Below are 11,793 nucleotides of genomic sequence, written 5' to 3'. Positions count from 1 at the left end.
CGACAAAAAATATATTTATATATAAATTTCTTTACACTTATAGTTTTAAAGCATAGAGTAAGCTTAAGAGAAACGACAAATTTTGTTTCAACTGTTTCTGCAATCATAATATATAAAAATGAATGTTTGTGTGTTTGTCCTTTATAGACTCAGAAACTATTGGACCGATCACTATGAAAATTTGTATTTTTCTATGTAGAAGGTTTATACGCAATGCCCATTGATGTAACTAACCACCAGGCTGTACTGCAAGATATAAAAGTTATCAAAGCGCCTGCACATTATAAACTGCAATTACAACACAGTAGTTACGTATATTAAAATATCCAAACACTATTTGAAGGCAAAGAAATATACGGGCAAAGCTTAAGAGACGCGTGCGAAGCCGCGGGAAACAGCTAGTCACCTATAAATGCAATTAAACACTTTTCGCCAACACTCGTTCAAATCCCACCAATTGACATAAACCGTGATCGGTGTCTACGATGCCTTTATAGAAAATAATAAAAGAATATGAAGTGCATATGTCATTTAACGTTCTATATGTCATGACGTACAGACATACAGGTAGTCAGAAATGCTATTTTATATCTTCCCGAGTTATAATCTTTGATAACCTTAATCTGACTGTAACGATTTCATCCTTATTGATCATGAACAAAGTAATGTATGTGTGTTAAAGCTGTAAATATATCGAACCCTGCAACTTTTAATGGATGCAGTGTGAAATGTTGATAGTATTATTGGTGATGTGACAAACTGTTATAACTCCCAGCCAGTGTAACATTCATACATGATAACCTCTACATAATAAATACAAACTTACCGTTTGAGACGGCTTCCATATATCATCGTGCTACATTATAATAACAAATCCTAATAATTCTTAAAATCTCATACCAAGTTTGAATTCTGTGACGATGAGGTTTAATTAAAATTTTGAAACTAAAACGATATGTATCTTCAGCTGATATAAACTTAGAGGAAGTCAAAATCTTAGATTATCAAAAATCATGGAAATATCAAAAATTATTTTTTTTTTTCTGAAAAATATTTTCTTTGACTTACCAAAATAAGAAAATTATCAAGATACACATAAATAACAGCTATTCACAATCGGACAATAGAAGTGGACAATATTCGGAGTGTATATGATGGTTGGCTGACATTTATTGAACATTTATTTACGTATAATAGATTTTTAAATGTACTAATCAAATAAAAATAAAATTCGTACTTTTCACTCTTTTTTTCTCTCCTATTTCGAGTTCCATAACTACTGGGCATAAGTATTAATTGGTTTATTGTTAAGGTAAATTTGTCTAGCGATATCCAGGCTGCGTGCATAATACTAAGCGAATTGGAATTAAACTTCTGAACTAACAGACCCATTTTATAGCAGATCTCTTAAAAATAAAATAATACTAAGAACTATTTTTATATTTTAAGTTTTTTTCTGAGTATAGAAAGGAAAATTAGCTGGGGAGACGTTTACTAAATAAAAATCAAAATCTTAATTTTAGTACGCGTAAACTGTATTTTAGAGGATATTGTATTATACAGGAAACTTTAATAACGAATATTGTGTTTTAATAATTCAATAAAAATTTTAATTCTCTGACTAGTTTAAAGATGCACTGATACTGTTGTAAAAGCTCTCATTGCTTACGAAGACGTGTGATTCGGTTATTCAGGCAATGGTTCAATCCAGCAGGGTTCCCCCTCGATTTTAGCTCAAGCATTATTCTCCAAAACGATATATTAAATTTATATTTAATCAAGAAACCGAAATTAAATTATTATTAAGTATAAAGATAAATGCTATAATTTAAATGTAACATTGGAATTTAATTAGACATTGTAAACACTGCATAATTTTAGTAGACCCTTTATTTCCTCTTATACTGTGGAAGAGAGATCTGGCGTGAATTTCAGTAACTAACAGAATGAGTTAAAACTTCTAGGACATATTTATGTAAAAAAATTTTGAATTGAATTTAAATTATTAACTTTTACTAATGTAAAAAATTATATCGTTTTAATATATTAAATTTAAAGAATTAAACAAATTCACTTCATTACAAATATCTTGCTTCATAAAAATTCTAGCAAGATTTTCATAAAACAGTAAAGTAGAAAAATGTTTCTCATCAACGGATATATAAATATTTTTAATAAAGCGATTTGCAAATTCCCAAAATATTTAGATGAGTGTATCTGCGATAAAATAATAATAACTTATTCTCTCTGTACTCTATGGGTACTGAGAGGATTATACACACCACCAAATACAAATTAGTGGCTTTAACACGAAACATAAAAATGTATTGTGTTAACTATATTTAATTTGTATTACAGTTAGCAATACCAGTGAACAGTTCCAGTGCTTCGAGCTGTGATTAATCTTCTTTAAAATAGGACAAAAATTGCTTTGGGTAACGAGAGAAAGGGCGTAAAGTAATTTTTATTAATAAAGAATGAAAGTAACTCATCCACGTAAATTCTGATACTGGTCCTGCTTCCGGCTGACCCACCGTGTTCCTAGAAGTATTACCGGGGCTTGTTGTAAATTGACCAAAGTTTTAAAACTGAGGCGACATAACACTTTTATAGTTATTTAAAAACATTTATTTATATAGATTCTGTGTTGTTTCCATGGATATAAAATAATATTTTATGTAAACTGCTGCTTATGTCTCACCTGTCGCCTTACAGTATATTGCTGACGTCACGACTACTACCAACACTAAACAGAACGCTTGTTATCTGATTACCCATCACGTACATTTTAAGAAGGCGAACGTGAGAATAAAACATAATTATAAAAATTTTAATGAGGATTGTCCCCCGACTCAAGTTATGATTTATGTGCTGCATTACAATTGTTTTAAACACAATATTCACGGACACTATTCGTCATGGAATTTTATACTATTGTTAATTATTCTATAAACACGTACATTTAAATTTTAAATAATACTTCAGCAAATAACATAACTATAATTCATCAGTAATCATATTTAATTTTATATTATAAATGCAAACTTTTTTGATGTGTAATAGTCACGTTAAACTTACCGGACAGATTTAACTAACTTTTAACGAAAGAAATAAAACCAGTAATATATGACTTAGAATAAAGAATAAATAAATAATCAGTTTTACTTCTTCTATCATTTTTAAAATGTATTGATACTGTTAGGAAATTCACATTACTAAACAAAGTTGTGTACTGGGGTCATTCGGGTAATGGTTTACTTGACAAAGGTGTCCCTTAATTTAGAAGTTCAGCTGACCTATTTGTATAAGAATGATTTATTCTAGTTTGCCATAACACAAAAGTTAAATTTTTATTTGTCACAGGGAGTAGACTATTTGAAGATAGTAATGGATATTATTTTTAAACTTTTAATTATGTATCATTTTAATATACTAAATCTTATATCTTATACTATGGATGCGTGCTCTGGTGTACGTTTACATCACTAAATGAATAAGTTCGGAACTATAGACTGTATTTTCTGCAAAATCTTTGAAACCTTATATAAATTAATTAGTTTTAAACATCAAACATAAATTAGTTGTGTATTAATAATTTTATTCAGGTAAAATACGCTAATTTCTAATAAAATAAATATTTAGCATGACCAAAAAATCCAGAAATTTGATGGAAGACGTACGTTAGAAAATCCTTCTTATAACAAATTAATGATTCTTCATCAACTATACTAAACCGATCCTAAACTGCTGTAACTTCTAATAATTTTCCATATGATTGAACCCGATTCTCCCTGCACGCTTTGGGCACACAGAGGATTACAAGAACCCAAAACAAAAGTTTACTAGTATATCAATAAGGGAAAGAAATTTTGTGAACACTGACAATCTTTGCAAAATAAAGGGAAATGCAACGAAATAACAAATATAAGAATTCTGTTTGCATTGGAATGAGGCCTTCTTTTTATATAAACTGTTCAAGTGTTTAGTGTTGTATTTCATAAAGACTAAAAATTAAATCTAAACTGCTTTGATTATCAAGAGGCATTATGAAGACACATTGTGATTACAAAATAATACCTCATTCTAGTAGGTCCTATCCTCGTCCAGTGTGTCGTTGCAGTTCGAGTGAGCGGATACCCACCCTCCCCCACCACTTCACTATCTCCATATAGTGGTTCAGCGCTGGAGTAGCCGGAACTGATGTCCTCGGTAGATCTGATCTGGCTCAATTTCACTGGGAGCTCATGGGAATGTGGATGTGAGCGAATGTCATCATCCATTTCTGGGAAGTAAAGATCTACGTGGCTGCCTCCGGGGGGCATGCGTTGAGCCCTCATTCGAGGCTCTCTAGGAACATCGGCTGAGTCGACAGTGTCACCTTGCAGTTTACTGTTACGAATCATATCAGACTTGAGCTCAGGTTCACCTGTGACGTCATTAAGGCTGTAGCTACGCCGCAAGTGGTTCACTATGCCACCACCTCCCTTTATGGCAGTCTGCACGATCATACTCGTAGCGTAGGTCACACCCTTGGACCCCAGATGTAGCATAGTGTGGTATCCCTGTTCCTTGGCTTTGCTGATATACTCATCGATCTCCCTGCTCTCTCTTGATGAGCGCTGGATGTACGAAATTGCGGTAGAGTATGCTGGAACCCTTGGTAGCTGGTGACAGCAACCAAAATACCAACACCACCTTGATTTCATAGTAGAACGGGAACCAGAAACTTAGGAATGCATCTGTAAAAGTCTCTGCACAGTAAAAAGTGCAAATACGATCCAGTACATCATCCATTTCACGTATTCTTTGACATTTTTCGTTCTAACAGCTTTGTAGGATGCGTAGGCGGGGTAGAGTGTTCCAAACAGAAGTATTATTAAACGTGATACTATAGCTGATAACATTATTTTTATGCATTAATTTGAGGTAAACATTAAAAATCACAGAACCAAAAGTGTTAAGAACAAGAGCACCACTCCAATCGCTATCGAACAGCCATCTTTAGATTTGGGCGAATCTGCTTTTTAAGTAGGCACAAATTAATTTATTGAGCAAATCTGCTACTGATGTGCCTACTTTGCTATCAACTGGGTGAAACTGAGTGAAAACGCCACAATGCCTGCCATTAAAATAGAATATTTGTCTAAAGATGAGTTAGTATTTGAACTGATATCTAGCGGTGTTAAATTAAATAGTGACAGTACAGAAAATGAACTTAGAAAGTCCTTAAGACAGTGTTTGAGAGACAATATTTTACCTACTGCTAGTAGCCTATTAAAAATAGATCACAATCAGGAAGTAAAACTTCTCAGTGAAAAAGTGATATTACTAGAACATGGGTGCAGTGAATTGAACAGTGATAGTTCACCTTTAGAAATCACCAAATTACAAGAAAAATTTAAACATTTAATAAACCTTTTTTTTAGACAACCCACTAGAACTAACTACTGTACATAGTGAAACTTTATCAGCTTTAAAGTGTAGGCTATTAAATTTTGAACAACAGTTAGTTAAAAAACTTGCTACCTAAAGTGAACCTAGAACATCTTAAAGTGTTAGAAGCCAATTTAAATGAATCATTAGAACAAGCTATGGAACAGGCAGTTAAAGAACAAATAGGCCGTACTTCTGTACAACCACCAACAATATCGCAGCCTACTGCCAGTACCCCCAGCCTGTAATGCCTATTTATAATGCAAACAATAATTGTATTAGTCAACCTATGTCTAGTTTAAAAATGTTTAATAAGTTAAACAACCCCGTAGAACGTTATTTACAAAATTGTACAGTAACAAATAGTTTAGTAGTACCTGAGCTTATAAACTTTTTTAAAGCTTTGTTAAAACTAAAATGTGAAACTAGCCTATCAGAAAATGAAATTTTAGCATTGTCACCACGTTATGCAAAAGGTCCACTTTTAGCCAAAATAATACAGTGTATTTCTGTCATGCCTAATGTTAACTATCTACACAGGGAATTAATTAGTGCTTTTATTTCTGTACGCCTAATTGAAAGACTTAGACTAGATTTAGTTTATAGGCCACAAAGGTTTGATGAGCCACTGTATGAATACATCTATGACATCAAAGAGCTCAGTCAAGTTTTATTGTGTAACATAAGTGAACAGGACTTGGTAACTTGTATAAAAAGATGTATCAAGCCTACAGATAGAAATAAATTAATTTTTGAAAACAATCCCATTTGTTTTACAGATTTGGAAAAATTGTGTAAAGTTAGTAACAACATAACTTTTAATGATAACTTAAGGGACAATTTAAGTAGGACATATGTTAACAACATGTATCCACCATATGTTGAACCTAGAAATAGTAGGCCTACTATACAAAACCCAAAGTTATGTTTCAATTGTAATAGGCCTGGTCACTTAGCAGAAAATTGTTTTAGGAAGCCAAAAAACTAGTTGGTAGGGGAGTGGTATTATACAAAACAGCTAAAAATATCCCTCCCCGGTTTTATAAGTTTAAGAATACTAATTTTATAAATAGTAATGCAGTAAGAAAAGAAAAACACTAATTTATGAGAGTCTATTGTAAGGTAATTAAAAATTGGAGAAAATTAAACTATAGATAACCTAATGTTAAACAGTGTAACAATATGCCTTTAATTGAAGCTATAGTGGGTAAAATGTAAAAACAAACTGCTTATTAGATACTGGTGCTACAAGAGATATAATGAGTAAAGAATTTTATGATAGCCTATTGTTGAATAAAAATGTTTCTAAATTAATGAAGTTAGATTATAGAATGTTTGCTGCAAATAACACTGAAATAAAATGTTTTGGTTACTGTTATGCTAAAATAAAAATTTCTAAATTTTGTTGGAAAGTAAAACTTATTGTATTGGATAATTTAAAATGGGACATTGTATTAGGAAACCCATTTATAACTAATAGCAAATTAATTTTAGATCTTGATGGAGATTCATGTTATTTTAAATTCAATTGTAATGAGAAAATAATTATTTTTCTACAACACACTGAAAATGTTTCGAATGTAAAAAAGTTTTATATTGTAGATTTAAAATTAAACTAAGACATGTTCTGTATGAAAGAAAAACTTTGTAGCATCCCTAACTTAAGGAACCACTTGCTGCCAAATTTAAAAGATAAAATAAAATCCAGGAAGTTAATTGTTTGGTGAATTCTAAACGAATGTTTAAATGGAAATAAAATATAGAAAAAGAATTTGTAAATAGACTTTGTATAAGGAAATGAGACAGAGGTGATCCTGACTATTTGTAATAAAGGAAACAAATATAAAAATTGTGTCTGTCTTTTGTATGTATGTAGAAATACTGAAGTTTTGAATTTTGTATACATTTGAAGTGTTATAATTCGTGTAGATGTAAGATGTATAGGATGTTGTATGTAAATATATATATATATATATATATATGTATATATATATATATATATATATAAACACATTTTTGGAACAAGAAATATCAAGATAATAAGGAGAAATATGTTCTTTATTTTGGTTAAGATCCGTTCAAACATGAAACAAAATAAAATAAATAGGACTAAAGTACTTAATAAATATAAACATCAACACCTATACACCTATGAATGCAAGGTATTTACAAAATATTTATATAAACGTATACTATATATCGAAATATTTGTTTCGTTGAAATGGAACCAACTACGTAGAATAAAAATTATATATCATCATGTGGAAGCCCCATAAGAACAAAATTTAATATTTAGAGTTAATTATTTGTTCAAGTTTGGACCTATGTTCGTAAATATTTGATGCTACTCAAACAAATCTGAAGTTTTTATAAATAATTTAAAGTGGTAAATTAAAATAATATATTTCTAAGTGTATATAGAGATTTTTTAGGTTTTAGAGAAACACGAGACTTTGGTTTGTTATTGAACTATACCTTATTACGGTCTAACTATTTAAAAATAATACTCTAATTTTAATTCTCACACTTTGAAACGTGACGTTGGATTTTTGGACGTTGGAATAAAAATATTTAGTTTAAAATCTCTTGGATGTATCTAATTTAAAAATATACCGTTGAAGTTAATCAGAACAACATTAAGTGTCAGGTTAAATCAAATTAAACATTGATTTGGCGCAACAATACATGGTATTATCGTTATTACCGCTCGACAGGTGACTCGCTGCTCTCAGGGTTCGGATTATACGGTTGAGCTGCTGTCTGTAAGATCCTCGTGAATGCTTTACCTTCGTCAAATTATTGTACTGCGGGCAAAAATTTACAACTGCGTCAATTAAACATAATTTTGAAAATTAATTACTTGGAATTTTTCCAGGATAATTAAAAAAATATTGAACGCAATAAAAATCCACTTACAATAGTCTATATATAAGGTCTAACTTGTAGTTTATAAATACATAACTTAAATGTTATTGATATTGATAGAGTATGTTTTTCTAAGAGAGGATTGTTGGAAGATTGGTGTAAAGGTGTCAGAAGGATTATATACATGTGACTCGATAATTCTAATTAGATATATTTTTTCTGCCCCGATACACTTTAAGCTGACCTTCTCTCATATAAATAATAGGTACGCTACTTTCAGACCACTAGAGAAACTATATTGAATGTTGCATTGTAAATGGTTTCCTGTTGCAGATATATAGTTTCGTTTCTGAAGGGTGGTTTTAAGTATGTAAAACTAAAACAATTTTAAATCGGAAAAATTTATGTAACACTTTTAACGTTTTTGATTCCTCCTATTTTGAACTCCACCAAAAATATTACTGCCCATTATAGATTTCTTTCACTATCGATTACAAGTAAACCCAGCTTGTGTACTAATACGGTAATTCTAAGCAATATATGGGTCAACCTGGATTTTTCTCATATTACAATATAATGTTCCAATAGTCAATTAGAAAAGGAAATTACTAGAATTTCTTGCCGGAAAGCAGTTATAGGGAGCAGGCAACCGCCAGACGGTCATATATTGCTTAGAGTTACCTATTATTGATCAGGGGCACTGACGTGATCTGGGCTTCAAATTTGGAACTACTCGAGTTAATTTTTTTTCTAAAAGAGCAAGCAGCGCGAAGCGCTGCGCAGCGGGCAGGCATCGTGCGTTATCCTTTTTTTTATTAAAAATTTCTGATAAATTGTTATTACATATTACAATATAATGTAGGTAATGTATGTAAAACAATTTTAAACACATAATTACATGCTGGAAAGCAAAGTAAACCAATATAATCCGCCCAATACAAAATCTCCGTAAAAATCTGGTAAAGGAATCTGTGTCATTCCTTTGGCCTGAATCAATTCAGTATAGACGAAGATCACGCACGATGCTTGCCCGCTGCGCAGCGCTTCGCGCTGCTTGCTCTTAAAAAAAAAAATTAACTCGAGTAGTTCCAAATTTGAAGCCCTGATCACGTCAGTGCCCCTGATCACTAATAGGTAATTCTCGCGGTTGCCTGCTCCCTATAACTGCTTTCCAGCAAGAAATTCTAGTCATTTCCTCTTCTAATTGACTATTGGAACATTATATTGTAATATGAGTTGCCTGCTCCCTATAACTGCTTTCCGGCAAGAAATTCTAGTCATTTCCTTTTCTAATTGACTATTGGAACATTATATTGTAATATGAGAAAAATCGAGGTTGACCCATATATTGCTTAGAATTACCACTAATACAATTTACTCTTGTCTCCTGAAATTACCTCAAATGATTGAATATATAACTTTTGAGGTAATCTTATACAACAACTACATTGATATAAATTATGTTTTTTTAAACGAAATTGGATAACGTATATTATTGAGATAGACTTTAAATTTATTATTTCGAGTAATTTATCATTCCCTAATCATTTATTTAGCCCACTACGCCACCACTGTGTTACGTGATACGTTTTTACACGGTGATACTCTGTAGCGGTCTTGTGTTAAAGGTAATCTAGAAAACAAGAGAACCTGCTTATCACTTATTAGACTAAGTGTTTAATCATTTGATAAAACCGTCCAAATATTGGTAATAATTATTCAGTCGGTATAACTTACTTAAAATGAAGTGGTTGATATTATTAAAATATTAAACCTTTACACTATGAAATAAATTCCGGTAAATTTAAAGAAATTTACGTATGATTTCCTGTGTTATAAAACATGTTATGATTGACATGTAGATATTTGAATCAATCATGTAAATAATAATTAGAAAGGCAGATTTCAGCGAAACTAAAATGTGATTCAGCCTCGGGGACAACTCGATCTTTATATTTATTCCGTCTCTATGACTCTAGAAGCCTTCGTAGTTACATGGATAGCCAAATAAAAAAAGCCTCACTATTGGATTGGCATGTGTTTAGTAAGCTTTATCGATAAGAGACCTCTAGAACCTTCCAGAACTAGAATCCGTAGCCTCTGGACTAGATTGATCTCTACGCTCCAGTCTATGGCATTACCATAACTGTTGAATTTCATCTACTGGACTTCAGAAAAACTCTCGTATTTTAAAACGACCAGCTTGTGGGTAAAACCATGATTTCAAAACTCCCGGAATAAAACCTCCTAAAGTATGAGAGGCACGTACTAGGACAGTCCTGAGAAACTTAACCTATTTAAAAGCCTATAAAAAAATTATGTAAGAAGGTAAAAGAGGTTTCATTGTTAACAGTAGTGGTTGCTACTGATGGGGTATTGTCATTCATCAGTGTATCATCAGTTACATTGTGCTCGTCTTCCTCGTTTTTAGGCGAATCAGGATTATTATCACTCACTTCTGTTATTTCGGTTTGAACTGCTTTCCTCTTTTCAGAGCGGCGTTCACTCAATGTTATATTTCCACTGGAGGGTCTTGCCTGAAATTGTCCTCTCAAAAAAATCCAAACTCATAAAGTAAGGCCAATTTGGTTTGTAAACAGTATCTGCTCCCTGGCCTGATCTCTCTTTTTGCGTTTTTCTGAACTCACTTCTGTAGTAATCACGAAGTCCCTTCCACTTCTTATGTGCTTCTTTCACTGAAATAAAATAATGAATTAATAATTCAGTGTGTTTACTAAATTAAATAGCTCTAATGTAAGGAGAGGGCCCTAAAACCCCGCTTTCTTGAAGGATGTAATCTATACTGTACCTCCCAAACCCCCCGGTAGGCTTTGCCACCTCTGGGAAAGTTTTTGCAGACACCCTTGGTGAATATAGCGAGGAATAGGGTTGTTACTTTCTGTTATTTAGTAAAAATTTAGATATAACCCCTTAACTGTTATAGTGTTTTTAATGTCAGATATCTGGCTACCGGCGCATCCTTTAGAAGCCTATCATTCACATTTAGAATTGGAGCTTCAACGGTAAGAAAAATAGTAAGCGAAACTGTGAAAAAACTATGGAATGTTTTGCAACCAATACACATGCCTGTACCTACGTCAGATACGTTTCTTCGCACCAGCCAAGAGTTCTACAATATTTGGAATTTCCCAAATTGTATTGGATGCATAGGTGTCAAACACGTTAGAATTATTTCCCCTCCACATTCTGGAACGATGTTGTACAACTACAAAAAGTTTTATTCAATAGCTTTACAAGGTGTTTGTAACGCTCAGTACAGTTTTTCTATGATCGATGTTGGAGGATTCGGTAAACAGAACGATGGAGCAAAACTAGCAGCTTCAGATATGTACTTACAAATAAAAAATAATCAGCTAAATATTCCAGATGATAGTTATTTACCAGGGACATACGTCAAAACATCTATGGTTTTTCTAGGCGATGAAGCCTATCCTCTGTCCCTTCGATTATTAACACCTTACCCAGCTGACAACC

General features: G+C 32.2%; 1 protein-coding gene across 1 annotated transcript; it reads right to left on the bottom strand.

The window, feature by feature from the left end:
• Positions 1-4,077: 4,077 nt before the first annotated feature.
• On the bottom strand, positions 4,078-4,986 carry LOC124372161 (receptor expression-enhancing protein 1-like; the record flags this gene model as incomplete). Its single annotated transcript, XM_046830528.1, is given in 3 exon segments — positions 4,078-4,598; positions 4,600-4,757; positions 4,760-4,986. Coding segments are annotated over 3 exon segments (824 nt in total), but the record flags the coding sequence as incomplete, so codon positions are not given.
• Between the last annotated feature and the right edge of the window lie 6,807 nt (positions 4,987-11,793).

The sequence above is a fragment of the Homalodisca vitripennis genome, unplaced genomic scaffold (genome assembly GCF_021130785.1).
Source record: "Homalodisca vitripennis isolate AUS2020 unplaced genomic scaffold, UT_GWSS_2.1 ScUCBcl_2670;HRSCAF=7662, whole genome shotgun sequence".
In the NCBI taxonomy this organism is placed as follows: Eukaryota; Metazoa; Arthropoda; class Insecta; order Hemiptera; family Cicadellidae; genus Homalodisca; species Homalodisca vitripennis.
This window is presented reverse-complemented; position numbering and strand designations above follow the sequence as displayed.